This window comes from Lutjanus erythropterus, chromosome 16 (assembly GCF_056507025.1).
Source record: "Lutjanus erythropterus isolate fLutEry1 chromosome 16, fLutEry1.hap2, whole genome shotgun sequence".
Lineage (NCBI taxonomy): Eukaryota > Metazoa > Chordata > Actinopteri > Lutjaniformes > Lutjanidae > Lutjanus > Lutjanus erythropterus.
Genome location: NC_139332.1, coordinates 17,803,216 through 17,826,377, shown reverse-complemented (window position 1 = coordinate 17,826,377; position 23,162 = coordinate 17,803,216). Strand labels below are relative to the sequence as shown.

The 23,162-nt window shown below is 39.6% G+C and overlaps 1 protein-coding gene across 1 annotated transcript in view; it reads left to right on the top strand.

Annotated features, from left to right (window-relative positions):
* ctnnal1 (catenin (cadherin-associated protein), alpha-like 1) overlaps positions 1 to 23,162 on the top strand; it is a 77,114-nt gene that overhangs the window by 47,722 nt on the left and 6,230 nt on the right. Inside the window, exons 3-16 of the mRNA XM_084738689.1 lie at positions 4,895 to 5,082; positions 6,967 to 7,086; positions 9,708 to 9,797; positions 10,029 to 10,199; positions 12,877 to 13,077; positions 14,758 to 14,844; positions 15,133 to 15,291; positions 16,495 to 16,587; positions 18,383 to 18,533; positions 20,706 to 20,743; positions 20,832 to 20,885; positions 21,393 to 21,547; positions 21,905 to 21,953; positions 22,550 to 22,606. Coding sequence (XP_084594815.1) covers positions 4,895 to 5,082; positions 6,967 to 7,086; positions 9,708 to 9,797; positions 10,029 to 10,199; positions 12,877 to 13,077; positions 14,758 to 14,844; positions 15,133 to 15,291; positions 16,495 to 16,587; positions 18,383 to 18,533; positions 20,706 to 20,743; positions 20,832 to 20,885; positions 21,393 to 21,547; positions 21,905 to 21,953; positions 22,550 to 22,606 — 1,613 coding nt within the window. The remainder of the gene's footprint in view (positions 1 to 4,894; positions 5,083 to 6,966; positions 7,087 to 9,707; positions 9,798 to 10,028; positions 10,200 to 12,876; positions 13,078 to 14,757; positions 14,845 to 15,132; positions 15,292 to 16,494; positions 16,588 to 18,382; positions 18,534 to 20,705; positions 20,744 to 20,831; positions 20,886 to 21,392; positions 21,548 to 21,904; positions 21,954 to 22,549; positions 22,607 to 23,162) is intronic.

Genomic DNA, 23,162 nt, shown 5'->3' with positions numbered 1-23,162 from the left:
GAAAAAGAAAAAGACTTTTTAGAGTCTTTAAGTCTCGGGGAGAGAGACGGGCTAGTTAGTGAAGGATTGACATTTCTCTAATACGTAGCCGCAGGGAGAGTTTAATCAGGCAGGCTTCAGCCTTGTGTGCTATAATGAATGAAATAAAGGCAGGCTGAAAGCACTAGTTTAATTAGATGCTACCCATCATCAGAGCAGTGCAGAGATCCAATGAGGCAGGTCAGTGAAGGCAATCTGTGTTGGATCTCTGTCTCTGTCTCTTTCACTCAGTCTCTCAGTGTCATTTGCACATTTGCATGCTTCTGTCTCACTTTCTCTTTCTCCCCAGAAAGATTCGAGATAAGATGGTAGTTAGCCACAAACACTGTGTGAGTGTTTGAAAACTGGACCGCAGGAGCAGGGTAAAAAGTAAAAAAAGAGAGACTACAATTGCCCCTAAGCGCTGTACCAGCACATCAAGGATTGGCCCTTTTTTTTTTTTTTTAGGTTTTCTCTCATGAATGATAGAGAAACAAGTCTACAGCAATGTTAGCAGTTCTGTGAGGCTGTACTGAGGTTAAATGCAAACATGCAGTATGTGTAGCAGGGATAAAAAAATTTAAAATATGTTTTTATTGAAGCTAAATAGGCATTTTTCCATAAACACGAGAAAGACAGAGAAACAAACACCACCCCTTAACCACAGGCCTGGAATGAACGAAATTTCTCCCTCATTCACAAGTGATAAATAGAAAAAATAAAGTTCAGTCAAGTAAGGTATGGTGGTAATAATGCATCTTACAACATGTATTACAACATTAAATTTTGATGGGAGCACCGAAGGACAAATACACTATACAAGATCACTTCATGTACTACAATATAGGATGTTAATTAATTCAAAGGGATAGTTTGGATTATTTGTAATGGGGTTGTATGAGATACTTATCCATTGTCAATGTATTAGCTTCAGTAGATGGATGTCAGCATTACCCTGGTTTGGAAGAGCAGAGAACAGTACCAGCATGGGAGCTAAGCAATGTACTGCTATTCAGAGGTTCAGCAACAAAAGGAGATTTAGACGCTTAAAAAAGGTCCACTTAAAAAAAATCTGTTTCAGTTCATGTGTAAAATCTTTTTAGAATATTTTCACTGTTTTACTTTGCTGTCAGACAGCCTTATTTGATGGGAAACTGCTTTCACACACAGTAACACAAACGAACTAACAGATTGGAGCAGCAACTCCCTTGTTCTTCGAGGTAAAGTGACTGATTTCTTCTGTGGAGTTTGGTTGGTTTGGGGAAAGCGATATTTTGCTTATGCTGTGGTTTCCCATCCGAAAAGGCTGTCTGGCAGCAAGGTAAAGCAGTGAAAATTTTCTGACTGCATCAGCAACCTTTTTGTTGCTGATTCCATGTAGCCACGTTAGTTTAGCATTGTTAATGCTAATTAGTACTAAACACAAAGCTGAGGCTGGTGGGATTCTTTTGAGAGTATTTGGTCGGATGCTTCCAAATGTTGAACCGGTTATGGCGCAAGATGGACAGTTAAGGAATCGCTTACGTTCATCCAGTTCATCCTGAGGGGAATATGAATGTCTATAGCAAATTTCATCCTAGTCCACCGACAGACAGACATTGCCATCCATTGAGTCATGCAAGATCGACTGCCTGCAAGCGCTGTACCAACACATCAAGGATCTGCCTTTCAAGTTTTAACCTTATGAATAATAAATTTATCATACAGAAAAAAGGCAGAATCCATTACACCTGATAGATATTTTTCCTTGTAGGAACAAAACCACTTTTCACAGCGCACAGAAGATACAAAGGTCTGCGAGTATATATGATGTCTACGGGGCCAGTAGGATAAGGTCATAAAAATCCACACTCCGGTCCGTACCATCTATATTCTGGGATTGAGAGGGGACAGTTTGCTCCCTCTGCTTTCCACCCTGCTAGTGTCACGGGGGTTGAGCAGCAGTCTTTGTGAGCCAGGCTTAGATGTTTTAACTGGTTAGTGGAGCTGGCACTGAAAAGCAGCCTGTCGGATGCAATCACTTCGTCAGTGCTGCTTCTTTTAAAGGACCAGCCAAACCAAATAGACAGCCAAGCTGCGTGACCCGATAGAGACCTAGCCATCTTCCCTTCCCCCTCCTTTCTGAGCTCTCTTTCTCTCTGAGATTTCTGTCCCACTGCCTCTTGCTCTTAACTCTGGACATTTTCCCCCTTGATAGGTGCTATTTTGGTGATGGGTATTCAGGCTAAACTCTGTATTCTTCCCTTTTTGGGGGCCGTTTAGAGAGAGAGAAAAAGAGAAAGTTGGACTCTTTTTGAATATCATTGCCATTGTATATTCTGTGTATGAATTTGCTCTGTCATGCTTGCCAATTGCAGTCAAGGCCCATAGTAGTCTACCCCCCAAAATTGCTCACATAATCCAGGAAGCATGCCAGAAGTGTTTGGGTCAGGCTGGCATAGCTGTCGTTTCACTGTGCTGAATATAGTACTCTTCGTTTCATCCCGTCCAGGACGATATGTTCCCCCGGAGGTGACGAGCGGCAGTTTGGAAGAACATTGCACCACTGTGTTGTCTGAACCAACTTTAAGGAAATTTTAGGAAATTATCAACTGACCATCCATCCTTCTATTCTCTGGATCCAGATCTGAGTGGCAGCAGGCAAAGCAAAGTACCCTAAGGGTCTTTCTGGCCGACCACATCTTCCAATCCATCTGAGGGAATCCCAGGGTGCTCCCAGGGCAGATGGGATGTGTAAACCCTCCAGCATGTTCTGGGTCTGCCCCCCCCCCCCCCCCCCCCCAACTGGGAGGAGACTCTTCCTGTGGCCAGAAATGACAAGAAGTCCTTTTCCATTGGCTCTCCAAATTTAGTCTTTCCGTCTGTCTTTTTCATTTTTTATAAGAAATACAGTTTTTCAAGAACTGTAGCCAGGATTTGTCCTAAGCAGGGGAGTTTCTTATTACTTCTGTACTTTTATTTCTTGTTACTTTTCATCCAACATGTTATCTAAAAGGTAATCCATCATCTGTTGGGTCAGACATATAAACTGCCGAACAAATGGTAAATAGTAAAAAAAATATTTTTTCAAATGGTTGTATGCATTATAATATTACTGTATATTTTAGACTTAAAGTTATATGAAGGTATTACCGTAATGTTCGGAGTATTGAGCACACCTGAATATAAGCCGCACCAACTAAATTTAAAAAGAAAAAAAAAATTGTACATATATAGGCCGCACTTGTCTATAAGCCGCAGGTGTCCATGTTGTAACATGAGATATTTACACAGAAAGATTTTTTTAATTGCTAATTAAATGCTTTTTTCCGAACAGTGCCTGTAACATGGCAGTAACACGGCAGTAAAACGACAGTAAAATGGCAGTAACACAGCTGGTTAAAAAAAATGCCAAGCTTACGTGCAGCAGCTGGATTTCCTTCTTCGACAGCCAGATCGATTGCCTTTAATTTAAAAGTTGCATCATATACATTTCTTCGGGTGTTTCCCATGATGAGGGTGTGTGCATGATGTGCAAAATGACTGTTCAAAACACAATCAAACTAGCGTCTTCCTCGGCGCATTATCTCTTCCACCTGTCTGTCTCGCTCTTGCGCTTCCTGCTAGAGCGCCTCCTGGAGGACGTTAACTCGTAAAAATCTATAGATTAGCCGCATTATTGTTTAGGCCGCAGGGTTCAAAGCGTGTGAAAAAAGTAGCGGCTTATAGTCTGGAAATTATGGTACTTTGTTCCTCCTCTATCTATGAAACTGGTGCAGAGATGCTGTATTGAGGTGAAGCATTGTAGAGTGCAGCATGTGGTAAAAGGGGTCAATCTCTCTATTGGTGAACAAAGTAGCATCTGAGGGATGAAGGTACAGGACTAACTAGTATGCAGAAATACATGAGTCCCTGTTTTGGAGTATTTTGGGTTTAGTCCCAGTGATAAAGGTGAGCAAGTGAACACTACAGACAACTGATTGGTCAGAGTAGCGTTGTGTAGTTAGTGTGTAACAGTTGAGCGAGTGGCAGAGAGTGATGGTGAATGAGTGCTGAGTGGATGAGAAGGTGACGGTGTGGCAGTAAATGTACAGTTTAGGTTTGAGTTTGTCGGTGAATAAAAGCTGCAGCTTCTCAAGACCAAAGAAAAGTGTCTGTTCTTTACCAACTGCAGGAATAGCATCACTATGACAATTAGCTCCGCCTACATTGAGGGAGTGCTGTCTGCAGAGGAGCAGAGTCAAGTTGATGTGCAAATGCCCTCATAATACTGTGTATCCTGGTAAAATTGCAGGAAGATCTGAAAAAATAGATGTTATATATTTATATTTGTATAGACAAATATCAATATATGCATGAATCTGTGAATATGTAACTTTTTATGCTAATGGATTTAGTGTATGTCCAAGTGATTATGACTAAGAATATGTTGCAAGAAAGAATATTGTTATAGTTTTCTGATTTTAAGATTGTGGATGTTTCTCTCAGCAAGTGTCTCAGCTGTTTTTCTGTGTAGACACCACAAAAAGTAGCTGATTCTTAACATCAGCAAATTAAGATTCTCATAAAATGTTGCAATAATAAACTGTGTATGAATGTTTACACTTACAGTTAAGGAATGATGTTTCAGTTGTCATCTTTGAAGTTTGATCTCAGTGAGCATCCATGCAGTGCGGAAGACTTATACAGATTTTAAATGAGGGAAAGAGAGAGCACTGGTGTGGGATCAGCACTCTGCATCTGCAGAAACTCAAGAGTTTAGGTACACAAATCAGGAGCAGGAGAGGAAGAAGTCAGATTGGTGCACCCTCATACACCAACAAACTTCCATCTGCAATGAGATAATCTACTGGCTCTGTTGCTGACCCGGACTGTACCCTTCTCTCCTCTCTTGCAGGTGATGCCATAGCCCAGCTGACAGATGTGGGATCATCGTTGTCGTCCCAGTCAGACGGACGCATCACGGTGTTCAGTGATAGGACAGGGATGGTGAAAGCCGCTCGCCTCCTCCTTTCCTCAGTCACCAAAGTCCTGGTCTTAGCTGACCGCATCGTTATCAAACAGATAATCACATCACGCAACAAGGTGAGACATGCACATGTATGATGACGCCACCTTTAAGGATATCCATGGACTCTCATGGACATACGCCTCAGCATCTTCCATCCTTAGTCCTTATTTCCTAACATATAAGCACTGGCTCTCTGAAGGAGTACTCAAGAGATAATTGAAGTGAAGCAGCACATTTAGAGGCCACATAAAAACACAGAGCAGGAGACTGTCTCCCTCCATCGTACCTGGCTATGCTCTTAGTCAGACAGCGTGATATGGATGGAGCTGCAGACTGAGCCAAGAATGGAAACAGGGGGCTTAATCATGTCTGGTTAGCCTCGTTTGGACAGACAGTCGACAGCCCCCTGTTCTCCATTACTGGCAAACACAATTACGTCTCTTCCTCCTCTTTGTCTGCTGCTGATAAAAGCTGCTGCGTTAGCGCTGCCAGCTAGCCTACCCTCTGCAGCTAAATTAGCAGTTACATAGACTAGTATTAACTAAAGTGCAGGTTAGGAACTACTTAATCTGATGGTTTTATTTTAGGAGTTCACCAATATAATTTTGATCACATTAATTGCGTCACACTGAGCCATTAATTCTACATAAGGGAGCGCTGGAGTAACACAGAAAGAGAACATAACAAATCAACTGTTATTCTTGGTTCTGTTGTGTAATAATGATGATAATGATGATGATAATACTAATAATAATAAACAAAAATGTGGAACATTAGAGCACATAATCAACTAGCACTGAGCCCATACATAAGCCTATGCAAAGTGAGTAAGTAAAGGAGACTACAGTATATAAACAAAGATGCAAATGTAAGAAATGATCTAATGAAGATGATAATGATGCCAATAAAAGAAGAAAATAGAAAACAGATAAAAATGCAAAATATATGTAAGTGCATACAAAAATACTAAAAACTCCAGTTCTGAAAATGTTAGGGTGCTGTGTAAAACAAACAAAAACAGAATTTAATGGTTTTCAAGTCCTTTTTTTTTTTTATACCTATATTCAGTTGAATACAGTACAAAGATGTTCAACATTCAAACTGATTAACAGTATTGTTTTTGTAAACATAGGCTCAGTCTGAACTTGATGCCTGCAACAAGTTTGGACAGCGGTGTGTTTACCACTGTGTTACATCACTTTTTCTTTTGCCAACACTCAGTAAACGTTCAGGAACTGAGGACACTAGCTGTTGAAGTTTCAAAAGTGAATTTCTTTCTTATTCTTGCTTGATGTACAACTTCAGGTGCTCAGCTGCTGGGGTCTCCATTGTCCTGTTTTGTGCTTCAGAATGCACCACACAGGACAGAGGGAGACTGCAGACTTATTATGAAATTTGTACTTTGTGTGCCTAGGCCATCTTGTAAAAGTGAGTTTTAAGGAGGCGTTTCAAAGCTGCAGCGGAGTCTGGTCTGTGGAACACCTAAAATGTCTTGATCAGCCGATCTTAAAGGTCTGGCTGGGTTGTAAAGGGTTAAAAGTTCTTAAATATAGTCTAGAGCCAGACTGTGGATGGCCTTGTAGGTAATTAATAACATTTTAAAATGTATTCTTAACTTAATGTTCGACTAGTGCAGTGATGCTTAAATTGCAGTGATATGACAGGATGTCCTAGATTTAGTTAATAATCTGCTTAGTTCTGGATAAGCTGCAGTTATGAAACTGAGTGGGAATTAAACCAGGTAAAAACAGTTTAAGATTGACGATATAAAAGCCTAACTTTTTCTGTGTCATTAAAATTGAGCGTGTGTATGCATATAAACATGGCATATGATATACTACAAGTTCACTAATAGGTTATTACACTGTGGAAGCACTCAAAGAACATTTACACAACAGAAATACACAGAACATATGTGACCGTTCACCATACTACCCTGATCTTTTCACTCCTCTCAGGTCCTGGTTACCCTCGACCATCTGGAAAGAGTCAGCACCTTCCAGGAATTTGTACAGATTTTCAGCCAGTTTGGCAACGAGATGGTGGAGTTCGCTCACCTCACCGGAGACAGACAGAATGTGAGTAGCAAGTGAAGAAACCAGCTCTCTGCAATCTCTCTTCAATTTTTTAAGAGTAAAAATAACCATCAGCATACTGTAAATGTCTTCCAATAAATGAAATGCAAATGTGGTCCAACTTGAAAAGCTGCATATGGATTTAGTGATGTTTATGGACATGCAGTAATTTGTCTCTCCATTTCTGCAACACTGAGCACGTTTTGTTTATTCGTGTAGATGTAATCTCCTAACAAGTAGTGATTTTCCAAACATGAATGTGCAGGCAGGTGGTGGAATTAGACTGTGAAACCTGCAGTATTTACACTGTGAATGTGCAGGCGAACTCAGAGCGAATCAATAATTCAAATGTCAAATATTTACACTTCTCAAAAACTCAAACAATGAACTAACAACAAGGCTTCTTTAGACTTCTGTCCTTTCTGTCTATGTAAAGTTTTCATTCTTCTAATCCATAAAAGACATGTATTGGCTAGTTATGATTCACAGTCCTCAAACAGGATTAACATCATGATTCACTGTTGGTATGAGCTGACCTGTGCTTTCAGATGCTGCAGTGTACTGTATCAGCTAGACTATAGCAAATTTGCAAAACAAAACTTTGGCTCAAAGCTTCAGAAAAAAAGTCAAACTTTTTTTTTTTTTTTAACTTTGTTCTGTCAAAAACTAATCCTACTTTGATGCATACATTCAGCCTCTGCAACTAAAGCGCTTTGCCTGCACAAGCTGATGTAAAGTGCAACGGCTGCGATATCTAGACAGGGAGAGAGGATCGACCAGCCCTCTTCTCCGAATTTCCTCTGGGCTCACGTTTTTTGACACACGCATCATGTCTCTCTCCAGCGCTCATCATCACCACTAATGCTCTTTTTTTTCTGTATCTTCTTTTTTTTTCTTTTCCCCGTATTCACTCCCACTCAAGCGCTCCCATGCACACGCAAGCACAAGCACACAGCCCTTTAGAAAAATCTACCATCTTCATCTATTGAAGCCAGGCGAGCACAGAGGCAAAAATAATGACAGATAATCACATCGTCTTTGTAATCTGTGACGGGAGAGGAGTTGATTCAGCTGTCTCATCCAAATCCTGTATCTACCTAATTTGAGCTGTCTATTTCTGTTTGGAAGCACACACACTGTATCTTCTTTCCTGTTAAGTTCTTTATTTGTCATATGCTCAGCAGCAATTACAGTGAAGCAGTTGTTGGTTATGAAATCCTTGTTTTCAAGGCTGCCTCCAACAATGCTCATGTACAAACAGTGTTGGGAGGTTTAATTCTGAAATGTATTCCACTACTGATGACTGAAAACACGGCCTGAAATGTAATTTGTAACATATTTCATTAGACTGTTTAATTTAAGTAACATATTTTAAAGACTTTGTATTGCCTTTTGAATTCTTCAAAATTGATCTCTTAACTGTTCTCACTGGGTCACATAGAGCAACATGTGCTGCCACACACTTCCAACATGAATCTCACGTTGAATAAACAGATCGTATTTGTGAGTAATTAGCGATACATATCTGCAATGCAGCTAAGCTAATTAGCCAAAATAACAAGCAAGTCCAGTCAAATACTACTTACATATAGTCCAAAATCAGAAATTAGTTTGGCTCAGAGGGTTTTACAATGTGTGCAGTGTACAACACCCTCTGACCCAACCCTTAAATGGTTTCATTACCCTTAAACAGGTAATGAAACTTTACGCAAACTTTTATGTTATTATAAAAATAAGTATTATGGTATTTATTCAACAAATAGGTTTGTTTAAAGGATCCAAAACGTGTTAATAAGTATTGTTCAGTTTTTTTTTCACTTTTTTAAAACTCTCTATCTCAAGGTGCTTTTTCAAATTAGATGTGAAGTCTTTTGATGCAGAACGCAGCTTGCTTGTTGCAGAGTTTGTACTGTGGTGTAATGTTGCGACCTTCTTGACCATGTGTGTAGGTAAAATGATCTCTATATTTCCAAAAAATGCTTTCCTGACAATGTCCTGACTTTCTGTCTCCTGTCATGTGGTATATGTCAGGGGCGCTACACAAGCACAGTATGTTGTGCATTTTTTAAATCCATTTACATCAAATATATGCCTCACATGAATTTTAGAGCAAAGAAAATCAAAAAAAGCAAAAAAAAACTAATAAAGTAACTAATAAAGTAATCCCTTCTAGTAATCAAGTTTAACTAACTGTAATAGAATATATTTAGTCATATATTGTATTTTAAAGATGTAACACTGTTACCCTGCACAGAATGTACCAAAGAGTAAAATGAGAGGTAAAAAAAAAGAGAGTCCAAGTCAAAGACAGTCAAAGAGCTATTCTGGTAGCTCTTCTTTTCATTAGATGACAATTAAACCAGGAAGTTTCATGTCTGTAAACTTGGAGGGGAATCAGTGTCACATTCGACTGTGGCTTCATACCAGCATGAGAGAAATATACTGTATACATTTGATGCTCGGACCCCCCAAGAGTTCTTTAAAGCTGCAACTGAAGTAAAGCCACCCATTACCATATGGTGTGTGTGTGTGTGTGTGTGTGTGTGTGTGTGTGTGTGTGTGTGTGTGTGTGTGTGTGTGTGTGTGTGTGTGTGTGTGTGTGTGTGTGTGTGTGTGGGCTGTAGGACTTGAAGGATGAGAAGAAGAAAGCGCGGATGGCAGCAGCCAGAGCAGTGCTAGAGAAATGCACCATGATGCTCCTCACAGCCTCCAAGGTAAACAGCTGGCACACCTCTGGGCGAGGGCTGTGGATTATGTCCAGTTTAAAGATTTAAGACCTTCTCGAGTTTAATTTCAAGGTGTCTCATAATACTATGATCAAAACTCAAAAGTCACATAATAATTTGAAAAAGAGCGGTTGAAATGCTTCTGTGAAAAGAAATAGATGGTGAAAAGAGTAGAGGAGGACGCCAGCTTTGACATTTCACATCCCATTCCTTCCAAAGACTTGCCTGAGGCATCCAGATTGCGAGTCGGCGCGGATCAACAAAGACGCCGTGTTCCACCGGATGCGCTGTGCCCTGGAGCAGGTCATTGAGATAGTCACCGAGGCACGGAGCTGCGGGGAGAACAAGATCCTTCCTGCCAGCATCTACGACGGCATTAAGGACTTCAAGGTAAGAAGAAAAATAAGACTTCGTGAATAAGACGATTGATATCACAGTGAGGGCTTTAGGTTAGAGATGCTCATCTGACAGGTGTTGACCCGTGAAGTTATGTAATGATCCTCTTGTGGGTGAAGCATCCTGCTGAGTTTTAGCTGCAGCACAGCCTTTGAGAAAATAACAGTAACATAATCTATTTACAGTAAAGGGATAGTTTGGATTATTTGAATAGGGGTTGCATGAGGTGTTTATAGATAGTCAGTGTATTAGCTGCAGTGGATGGTGGTCAACACACCTCCAGTTTGGAGAAACGGAGAAGAATACCAGCACAGACGCTGAGCAATAAAATGCTGTGAACAGGGTCAGCAGCAAATAAGATATTTGAGCCACTTAAAAAATGTCAACCCCCCAAAAAAATAAAGATCAGCTTTCACCACTTCGCTTTGCCATCAGACAGCCTTTTCTGACAGGAAACCACTGTCAATATATCAAATATCACTCTCTCCAAACCAACCAAACTCCACAGGCACGGTCAGCAATTTTTCCTTGCAGAATACAGGAGTTGCTGGACTACTGCTGTCTCAGACAGTTAGCTGTTTTTGTGTTATTGTGTGAGTTTGGTGTTTTCAAAGGATAGTTTGGATTGACCACAGTCACACAATAATACAAATAAACTAACACATCAAGGGAGTCATAGACGAGCAACTAGTGTCTTCTGCGAGGTAAATTGACTGATTTTACCTATGGAGTTTGGATATTTGGCTTATATAATGGTGGTTTCCCACCAGATAAGGGTAAATACGTTTTGCTGCAAACCCCATTCACAGCAGTTCATTGCATTGCTTCCATGCTGGTACTTCTCTCTGCTCCTCTTCACTGAGGGTGTGCTGACCAGCATCTACTGTAGGTAATACACTGACTATAAGTACCTCATACAACCACAGCTCAAAAAAATCTGAACTACCCCTTTAACACAACACAAAAAACCCCTCAAATCTTGAGCTTCATCAGACAATCAACACGGAGAACCAGACTATTTTATCATTTGGTTCATTGATTGTGTGACTCACCATTAAACCTACATCACTATGACTAATCTTCTCTCTCCTCCATATGCACTGACAACTGAAAGACATAAAAAAGGTTCTGAAGGGGTCTTGTCCACTGAAAGAAAAGAAGAAGAAAGAATTTTAATGAAAGGACCCAGAGATGCTTATTGCTTTTAATGAATGGCTTCATAGCTCTTAATGGCAGAGTTTAACTAAAAGCTTACGTAAACCTGTCATCTCAGGACACAAGCAAAGAGCATACTCTTCTTGAAAAGAGATCTTTGTGAAAAAAAGAAAGAAAAGAGGATAAAACAGGAAAATGCATTAGCTGTTACATTTGTGTGCTCAAGATGCAGTTTGCACCATTTATTGTGCACCTTTGATGGCCCAAGACGACTCTCTACAGCTGAAATACATGGGACAGGGACGCAACATGACACATCTGCCACAGCAAGCAGAGTGTGTCTATTAAAGGGCTGCAACTAATGATTATTTACATTATTAATTAATGTGTCGACCATTTTCTCAATTAATTGATTAGTAGTTTGGTGTATAAAATGTCAGAAAATGGAGAAAAAACCCCAAGATGATGTCCTCAAATGTCTTATTTTGTCTCCAACCCAAACCTGCCGTGCTGTCAATTAGGAACCCAGAAAAAAAGTCACACTTGAGAAGCTGAAATCTGAGAATTTTGACATTTCTTAAAAAAATGGTTCAAAATGATTAATCCATTATCCAAACATTTGGCACTTAATTAACTTGTTGACAGCTAATTGATTAAATGACTAGTCATTGCAGCTCTTGTCTTTTATATCATTAACTGAAGCCGCTACACTGACTGCAGACGCCACGCTCACCCACGTGGGTATCGTGCTACTCATCTCTATTTTTACCCAGCTGGTCTTCTTTCCTTTTACTCCTTGCACGGTTACACAGTCCTCCAATAGTTAAAAACTACACAGAACTGTGCACAAATGAGCACATATATATATGCCTATATCCCATAATCGTTATTTAAAGCACCAACAATATACATTTGAAAAATTCAATGCCAGTGTCTCTTTTCAGAAATCATGACCTGATTACTTGAGATAATCCGCAGGTGTTCTTGTGAGTAATTTCAAGTAGGAACTATTTTCTTTTTAGTAGAAAGAAAGTAGTTCCAGATGATTCTGCTGCAGAAATAAAGTAGATTCTACATGAAGCTGCTCACAACAAGGTCTGTAGGTTATTTTGAGTAACTGGGTGATGATTTCTGTAAAGAGACATCGCTGTTGAATTTTTCATTTTTCAATTTTTTTTGTCACTTTGAGCACCACAAGCTGAGTGCCATCTAGTTCCATTATATTTGAGAGAGGGCAGACATCTCTAGAACTGATACCTCCAAAACTCAATAGATGGATAAATAGCACTACAGTCCAGAGGAAAACTATGTATTTTGGATTTTGGAACCGTCCCTTTAATGATGAGGTCTAGTTCTTAATAATAATGAGATGCTAAATGATGTTTTTCCCTGTTAGTAAGACGTTTGTGTGTTGCCATCTCTTCCTCTCTTCTGTTCACAACTATCCTTTAAATGCTGCTTGAACTCCAATAACTCCCAAATTCTCAACCCTCCTCCCCCCTTCTCTCTCCTTCAGTCCAGCGTGGAGTGCCTGAGGGAGAACCTGTACTCCTCGTCACCCCAGAGCGTGGGCAGCCAGCTGGAGGCGTTGGTGGAGCGGACGGAGGATTTCACTGATTCGGCCTACACCAGCCATGAGCAGCGGCAGGCCATCCTAGGCCTGTGCCAGCTGGTGCGCCAGGACACTCAGCAGCTGGTGCACGCCTGGGCTGAGGCGGTATGTTGGCACGAGTGGGCACACTTGCACAGATGCACATGCACCTACAGGAATATTCATAAAAAAAAAAAAAAAACATATGCTACCATATGAAGAATCATAAGAAGCACCTCATCTTTAAGACACTTGTAAAAAAGATGTAAAATGGATCCAAGCAAAGATGAAGAGATGCGGGTTGTTAGTGTAAGGAATGATGGGGAATTGGCAAGGCTATAAACAAAATTTAATATTTTTTAGATTGCACATGGGAATGCTCAGTGTCTGTTCGCACACACACACACACACACACACACACACACACACACACACACACACACACACACACACACACACACACACACACAGCATGCTACACAAACAGAAATCAATCCAGACAGACACACACACGCATTAAGACGCTGTCCCTGGCTTACCCAGTCATTCACTTTGCCTGCTCATTTTCTTTTCAAACATCCCTCCTGCAACAACGGAGCATAATAACCCTCCTGAATGACTGTTTCTTTTTTAAACCAAGGCTCGTTCAGCCGAGAGAGAAACATCACGTAGTGTTCATGCGCCTCGCTGCCATTCAGCAGTCTCCTTGGCCTTCAGAATTGATGGACTTATGAAACACAAGTCATTATGTTGCTGTTTTTTTTCTCTTCTTAAACTTTTTTCACTGCGCTCAGAGAACACAGAGAAATTGTTGCCACATAACTGTGCCTCATCCAGTCTTTGCAATTTAAGGTGGTCTGGAGAATCAGAAAGACCAGAACGCTGCGATGTTTGAGAATGCAGCGGAATGTGCAAATATCCTCGGGTATTCTGCCCGGTCCAATTTGTGGTTTTTATTCTTATTCTGGCAACTATGGTAGAATATAAATATTTGTTTTTCTCCAACTGGATTTATTGGTCAGAAAGTCTGAGTTTTAAGAATTTTTTTGTTATTGTTGTGCAATATTAAAATGAAATAATTAGTTTAAATAATTTAGTCTGTTTACACAAAATTGCACGTTGAAATGCTTGACTTTCTTCTTCTGTCATATTCAAACATAATAGATCACAAATGTATAAACCTCAGTTCCAAAAAAGTTGGGATGTTGTGTTTGGAAATAAAAAATGCAAACATGCTTTGACCTATATTCAACTGAATATAGTATAAAGACAATATATTTTGTTGTTATATTATTTTCAAAGAGATACACTTAATAATTTTTTGTAAATAGACACTCATTCTGAATTTGATGCAGTGTTTGGGAACTGAGGACATTAATTGTTGACGTTTTGAAAGTGAAATTCTTTCTCATTCTTGCTTGATATATGACTTCAGGCGCTCTGCAGTCTGGGGTCTGTGTTGGTGTGTTTTGCGCTTCATAACGCACCATGCATTTTCAAAAGGAGCCAGGTCTGGACTGCAGGACGGTCTATTTAATTAACTCTTTTACTGTGAAGTCACACTGTTGTAACACAAGAAGAATGTGTCTTGGTGTTGTCTTGCTGAAATAAGCAGGTATGTCATATTTTGTGTTTGTGCTGCCTTCAGTTGAAGATAAGGTGAAAAGGATTTGCAAATCATTGCATTCTGTTCTTTTAGGACCCAAAGTTCATTTTCCAATCCAGTTTCCAGAAAACAATGTAGCTTTGTGCGTTGGGTCTCATGTTTTCTTCTCCTCTTCCTCCCTCTTGTCTCACTCGGAGCAGCAGTCTGTCCATGCCAAAGAGGCCACAGAAGACATGGAGGTGGCCATCCTGAAGACATGCCAGAGTGTCAACGACCTCAGACGTGAGGTGAGCAGCAGTCTGTCTCTGAGTTTTAATAACTGTGCTCAGTTGCAGAGAGACACAGACATGACTGGGATGTCTTTCGCTGGATGTTCTGTCTGTAGCTGGTTTTCTTATTCACTCTTCATCTTAGCTGTCACCTCAACCATGTGTCACCTCTGCTCTCGCTCTTCAAAAATTCACCCTTGTGCATTCCCCTTGCTCATTTTTCTTCCTTCTACTTGTGCTTTCTCAAGCCCCCATTGCTCCCTCCTTTTCCCATTTCTGCGATTTAATCTTTGATTCCTCCTGCAGCTCCATAAGGTGGCAGTTGGCCGTGCCTCAGACTTGCTCAAAGTTCACGGGGAGCAGTTGCCTCTACGGGCTCTCAAAGCTGCAGGCGCCGAGGGGAACCTGGAGGCAGTGGCGGAGTATTCGCGCACGCTCACCGAGCAGAAGGAGCAGCTGGTGGAGGTAGGGTGGGGGCAGGGAGGTTGGGAGAGGGTTTTGATGATAATGCCACTTAGTAGAGGTATTCAGCCACAGAAACCTGCAGTGAAGTTTAGATTTTCTCAGTATTTGTCTGTACTTATCAATCTACTGTCTTAGACAAAACAACTGGCATCCCACAAGCCCTTGTTAAAGTGAGTAAACACACACAGGTTGAGATGAATGAAAATGGAGACTACGCTTCTAATCCTCAACCAAATTACAGTCAACATGTGGTTTTGTTGTACAAACACTGAGCAGGAAAATATCATTCAGGCTTTGTCATGTCTTTGTTAGTGGCTCTAACAAACAAAAATTAAAGCACAGCTTGAAAAGAGACATTGTTTATGTTTTTTTTTTTTTTACCACATGCAATACAAAGAGCACACAACTTTGAGCTGCATATACAGTAGATTTTTGTGATTTTTATCCCAAATCAAACTCATAAAAGTTTTACTAACTACTAATGTTTTGTTGAGAAAATGCACTTTTCTTCTTTCAGTAAACTGGAATCTTTGAGTTTTAGAAAGTCCCGAAATCAACAGTTGTTGAGTGAAAGTCGATGACGGTTAATAATATTCAGACACCCAAAAATCAGGCTCGCATTTCTAAAACTCAAAAATTCACGTTAATCTAAAGAAGAAAAGTAAATTATCTCAACAAAACATAGGTTGTAAAAATCATCTTCAGTTTATTAAAAAAAAGTGATTTAAAACTCTAAAATCTACTAAAGGCAGTTGTCTTGAAATTATGAGTTTTCTCAACTTTAATTTTTTTTTTAATAGTGAATATGACTGGCGATGTGATCTCAAAGGGTTAAAAAGACATTTTTAATTTCAACTTGACTTTAAAGATTCAGCCATAACATTCATTCATTATTTACCCAGTGTAAAACAAGCTAAAACATCATCAGTTCATTTTCCTTCCTTGTGAAATGACAAACTTTCATTTGTACAGGTTTTGTGCCGTCAACATCAGTGCACCTAAATCCAAGCAACCAGAACTTCACTCACCTCTGAATTCAGAATTCAACCACTGCCATACAATAATAATCACCTATGATTCTGTTTTTGCCAGTAAGAGTTAAATTGGTAGAAGCAACAGTCAGTTTATCCATTTTCTGCAGAATAACCTTCAAAGAAACACCTCCCACCATCCATTTTTTTCCTCCTGTGTGTTTGTCTTCAGACGTGTCGGCTGCTGTGCCACGTGTCGGGGTCAGAGCCTCTGGAGATCACCTGCATACACGCTGAGGAGACCTTCCATGTCATTGGTCCACAGGTACCTTTAATCCTCCAAACATTTCCTATATTTTGGTTTTGTCTCACTTGTCTCACTGTGGTCCGGCAGTGAAATCATACCTGAGTAATATTCCACTTAAACACAGCAGGAGGGAAAATAGATAAATTAGCTCACGTCTCTTCTGTCTACCTCCTGCACCTGCCGTCCATTCAAGATGGCTGAGAACATGCTGTCCACCTAGTCCCCCTATCCCAGATCTAATTATGTTTGCTCTTGGAAGCCGTCCATGCCAGTAATTATCCAGCGATGTAGAATGTTCCCGTCCTGCGGCGCTAATGTCAGGCCCCGCATGGCTCTGCAGTAATGACTCCGGTCCTAAGTTCAAAGGTCAGCCAATCAATAACGTTGCAGTATGGGTTGGCGCTGGTGATATGTCTCAGTGTGTGCCCAAAGTAATAGAGGGGTGGCCCAGAGGGTAATTGGCTATTAAATACTACACTGTAGGGGATGGGCATGGGATGTGTGTGTATGTGTGTTTTTTGTTTGACAAGTTATATCCATCAAATATAGTTGTCTAATTGTTGTTGTCATACGTCCACTGGGTCTAGACACCAGACTTGATTGCAGATATTATAATTTGTTATATGTGTTTCAGACATATTGCAAGCTTGAGCTCATATGTTGAGTCGTGCATCAGAGATGTTCTGAACTGTAATTATAAACCATAATCCATTTATTTTGTAAAACACAAGATGATGAAGCCTTAAAGGGACAGTTTTCCCAAAATTCGTGTGAGTTGCAGAGTTTTGGACATACGAACGTCTGCCTTCTCTCCTGTATAATGTAAATAAATGGCACTTATGGAGCTCAAAGCACCTAAAAAAATACATTTGAAAAATGATTAAGTAATTTGCATATCGTGTTAAATGAAAATATATTCGGGTCAGTCGACCGAGCTCATCAGGAAATCTGTGTCTGCTGCATCTGTGTCCTTCTCCTTCAAAATAATTGAAGAATACCCCTACTCCCCCTGATACAAGGTTATTATAGTTAACTGATCTAATCTGAAACTAGGTGTGAAAAAAAACATTTTGGTTAATGGAAATAAACATAAAAAACTAGACTTAAGAAGAAAAGAAAAACTGAAAAAAAAAACAGAGATATTATTAAGTGTACTTACAAAACCAACTAACATAAATGCGTATGTTTCTGGAGACTGGTATGACTGTGAGTCAGTTACCTTCACAAAGTGTTGTTTGTCTTATAAAACCTGTTGTGAATCTCTTAAATCTCGCCCCTGACAAATCCCCCTATAAACAATAAAACATTCAACTGAGATGAGCAAACCACTCAGGAAATTAACTAAAAATAAACTGATCTAAAAATAAAACTTAAAAATGAAATAGTTTTCTATTTTTCATTGTTTTTTATTTTTAAAATAACTCTGTGCACATTATGTTTTGGGTTACTTTAATTTCATCAGTGTATCTACTGACACTAAGAGGTGAGATGAGTTCATCAGGAGAATCTCTGCTGTGGACAGAGAGAGAGTGAAGTAGTTGTTTTACTGTCTTGCTGTGTTGGTGTTAATTACAGAAGATTATCCCAAAAGAAAATGTAGCCCAGTTATTACCCACAGAGGCAGAGCAGCTTCCAATCTTGTGTTTTAAATTTATTTTAGATCAATAGCAGCATCCAAATAAGTGAAAAATGACCACAATGAGAACTGCACCACGCTTTTTCTTTTTGGTCTTTTGTACCTGCATATTTTTTGACCAATTTTATTTAAATATTACTTTTCTTGTATCCCGATTCTTCACACACTTTCACCCAGATCATCTCTGCAGCCCAGACGCTCGCCCTGCACCCGTCCAGTAAGATCGCTAAGGAGAACCTGGAGGTGTTCTGTGAGGCCTGGGAGTCGCAGCTCTGCGACATGGCCCTGCTGCTGAGGGAGATCAATGACGTCTTTGAAGGCCGGCGAGGTGCGTTTCAGTTCAGATACGCTGCGTGTGCTGCGGCGGTAGGACATTCAGCACACACAGTATGTGAGGAACAGGGAGTCTTTCAGAAAAGAGAAGAAGAGGCGAATAAAATATAAATGTGCTGTCAAAGGCATTTTAGCCTGAAAGAATCAAATTGTCTGATAAAACCTTGGTGAATCATTTTGCCCATGAACACTTCAGTAGCCTTAATGAAACTTAAAAAGTTGCAGCAAAGCAAGCAGCATGAACACATCTTTTAAAAATTAATCATCACGGACTGTGGGAAGTATTTTTGTGAAAGGAACAACGTCAATGCCATTAAACACCCATGCATTAATTCCTCCTCTGTACTCCCTCTGCCTATTCATCATTCTAGCAGTTACCTAAAGTGACCAAATCATGGACAGCCCCTCTTACAAATCAGCTGTTTGGGCCTGAATGTATGCTGATACTCTATTTGTTCATCTGTCTGTGCATATTCACAGGTGTGTGTTGGACGTATACATGTTTTCCGCCCTGTGCTTTCACACATTGTAAATCTGAGAAATCTCAAAGACAGGGGAAAGATGTTTTGGCATATTTCCAAGACATGGCTCCCCTCAAGAATGTGACTTTCGCATAAAACGCAGTAAATATTTTGAAGTGCGGCTCAGCGGGTGAAAGGATCACATCCATCACACATTTATATTCCCATGAAGTGAAAGTACGGTGTTGAAATGCAAAAATATGGACACTGTGGAGAGATTTGCTTTTATTATTTTCTCCTAAATTCTTCCTCCACAAACATGACAGTAGAGTTAGTCACAAACTGTGCTGTTTGTGTTTATGATGAAGGAATAAAATGTGTCAGGGGTGGACAGTGAAAACTATTTAATTTGCATAATTACTGAATGACCGTAATTGCCACACTAATTAGCTAAAAAAAAGTGTTTGTCTGCACACAGTCATTCAAAGATAAATAACATATGGGTATTTATTTATTTGTTGATACCACTTTACAGTAAGACTACCCTTATAACTGAAATATAAATGATTATAATTAGGTTATTTATTAGGTTGCAAACACTTTATGAATAATTAATGAACAATTATAAATAAGTTGTAACACCATTTTCATACACTATTTAGCAAGATCCAGTCAACTGCTTAATACTAGTTAATCTCTCTAATGACTTACTGTTATTTATTATTGGCAAACTGAGCCTTATTGTGTAAAGTGTAAAATGGTGCAAACATTTATCTGTACTGTATTCTGCAGCATTTATACTTTCATAGCTTCATTTGATATTTGTTATTAAGTTATTAGCATTTACCAACCGTCAGCGTAGCTTACTAGTAAAAACTTTTAATTTAGCATCAAATTACTAGATTTATACTGTAAGGATTTGGCAATATTATTTACCTTGACATTTTCATCATGCACGGTTTACACTTAAATAAGAGTATTCAGTAGTTAGCAGTTGCCGGATTTTTCCAAATACCAAACCCACATCACTGTATAAAAAGTGTGTTATAACTTGTTTATAATTGTCTATTCATGTTTTTTTTTAATAAGTAATAAGGGCCAAATAATGATCTAAAACATGCTCTACCAAATGGGTTGTCAGTCACTTTATGGTAAAGGCAGTAAAGCTAAACTAAAATTGACAATTTTCAATGATCATTCTGGTCATTCATTATTGTTAATATTATACATGTAATGATATCTATTATAAACAAGCTCAAATAATTTCGTAAGTAAGGATTTTTTTTACTGTTTAAAATTGTGCCCTACCAAATGGTAGTAATGCTAAGATAATAAATTTATAATTTTTATAAAATAATTTATGCCCAAGAACATTTGACATTTAACACACAGATAAAGTATGGCTGATTTATTTATTTGACAATTTACCTTTTTTTTTTCCTAAAGTTTGGTATTCGTAATTGTATTTTGATACTTTTACCGTGAAGAAGTAACTGTTCAGTAAGACCTATATTTAAAAAAAAAAAAACAGTGTGGTCTGTTAACAATGATTATTATTTTGCCCCAAGGAAATAAAAAAATGCAAAAAAAAAGATTGCTTTTTTCAGGGACAACGCATGGTTATTGTACGTTTGTCTGTTTGTTTTTTTGTGTTTTTTGATTTGTGACCATGTGTTTAGATAATCACAATATCTCTCTGTTCCCAGGAGACAAAAGACCTTATTTGTCACTTCCCAGACCCGGGGTGAGTATCACACAATCCATCCTCATGAATATTCCAGTGATCCAATGGTTTGTAATCCTCTGATTAATGCCACTCTCTTTTCCCACAGAAGCACTCACTCACTAACTTGAAGACTGCAAAGGCTGTCAAGTTGGATGCAGAGGTAGCACACACCATAAACTCCTCTGGCTTTCGGCACAATACATCATGTCACGTCTCGTACCCTGTTCTGACAGCAGTATATTCATCTCCAGGAAACCTTGTGTCAATTGATGGTGTTCGTATGGTAATAGGATGCAATTCTGTCGACCGGCAGTTTGTCACATGCCAGGCGTGCCACCACAGGAAACAGGATTATGCTGATTGTAGAACTTCTCAGTGTGTTAACAAATGAAAATAAACCTAATAAAACTCAGCTAATACATTTTTACAATTACATTTCAGACTTTTCCCACTGACATGACCCCTTCGTAACAATGATGTGACAGCTGTCATGAACATGTATGAATCTTTATGAAAGTTCCTGACTGTTCTAAGTGTCATTTGGTCAACCATAAGTTCCACCCCTTTTTTGCTCTGTGTTCTAATGACAGTAGAACAAGCTTGCTCTCTCTCTTTGGTTGAAAGATGTTTATTATTTGGTGTGCATGTGTGTTTTCCGTGTGTGTAGGAGCAGACTAGCATGGCCAAGCTGGGTCTGGAGCTCCGTCTGCTGTCGTCGGATGTGGACACGGAGGTGGAGAAATGGGAGGAGCAGGAGCACGACATTGTTCGACAGAGCCAGAGCCTGGCCAGCATGGCCTACAACATGCACCTGTTCACCAGGTAACCAAACAGCACTGCGCACCACACAGTTGTGCACGTGCTCTGACTTTGTATCTGCAGCCTGCTGATCTGTTACATTCATTCCAGAGCTCAACAGTGTAAAGCCTCTTAAGCGTCCACATGAATCTCTTTAGAGGCTTAGTGTTAATGAGAGCCCCCAGCCATCAATACTTGCCAGGCATAGTTTTAGGCACTGGCAAAGTTGACATGACAATGACTCATTCTGACAATAAAATTGTTGCGATTCATCTAAGTAGCAGTGTTTGTTGGTTGCTGTGAATGTGTTTTGTCCTCATCCATCTTTCTCATCCATGTTTCCCTTCCTCGTTTTCTGTGTTTCCCACATTGATTCTTCAGAGGGGAGGGGCTGCTGAAAACAACACTGGATCTTTTTCATCAAGCTGAGGTACATGCATTCATATCTGCTAATCACTTCCTTTCTGCACCTTCTATTCTTTATTTCCTGTTTTGTCGAAGTTGCAAATTAATAAACCATCAAACCGAAGATGCACCGGGACCAACAGATCGATAGGTTACAGTAGTAAACAGCAGCCTCCCGTCATTCACTTTCCTCTCACAGATCTGATAGGGCCTGACGAGGACTTATCATTATGGTGGAAATATAGTGCCACATCAGACACATGAGATGGTAACAAGCAAGGTTGCATGGTGTAGTGTATCCTATTGAATTGGGATCATTGCCAATAATGTGCAGTAGTTTGTAGAATCAGGGCCCAAAATGTCAGCCAGGATTTATTCCATTTGGGTTGAGCGGTGGAGATAAGAGAGAAAGAGGAACGATATGGGAAAGAGACGGGAAGGCGTTCTGATAAGAAGAGCAGAGAAAAAAGTAAAATCTCATAATATTTACTGACTGTGCTTTTTTTTTTTTTTTTTTTTTTGCTGTGGAACAGCTCGCTGGTGGAAGTTGAAAGAATCAAAGTTTTGCTTGTATTTGTGTAAGTTTTTTGATTTTTGTCTTTTTTCTGACTCACTCTTAAGGTTCTTTCTGAAGAGGGGCTCCAGCTGTGCTCATCTCTTCGCACATTTTCCTCTCAGGTATACACTAATGAATAAATCTCTCTGTCTTGAACACACACACATACACTTGCATGCAGTTTAAGATTCACTCATTCCATTTTCAAATCCTTTTTAACATTAAAGTTACAATCCATAAGATTTCAGTCCTGGTTGATTTGACGACACCTGTAGTTACTGGCATTAAGAGCAAATGTTGTTTAATACTACAGGTCACAAATTATGGGAGCAGGGAAAAACACTATTGTTTTTTTAATAAAGAACTGAGGCAATAATTGCCTTTCTTTCGTCGTTCTGTGAGCAACCATGATCTGATTTTATGCTGCACAGAGCAGAGAGAAAGAAGTTGGTTACCTCGCTGAGAAGTTGGAGGTGTGCAGCCTGTCTCTCTTCATCTGAAGCTTGGATTATACCCCAGTTATACTTACAGTTATACTATACTAGTAGTAGTAATTCTGTTTATACTACTCTCTCAATTCTGTGGAGGAAGTGTTCCAAACAGGATCAGCGTAGAGTCTACAAGTCTACACAACAAACAAAGTCCACACAGAGGAACATTAAATTAAGTCACATGGAC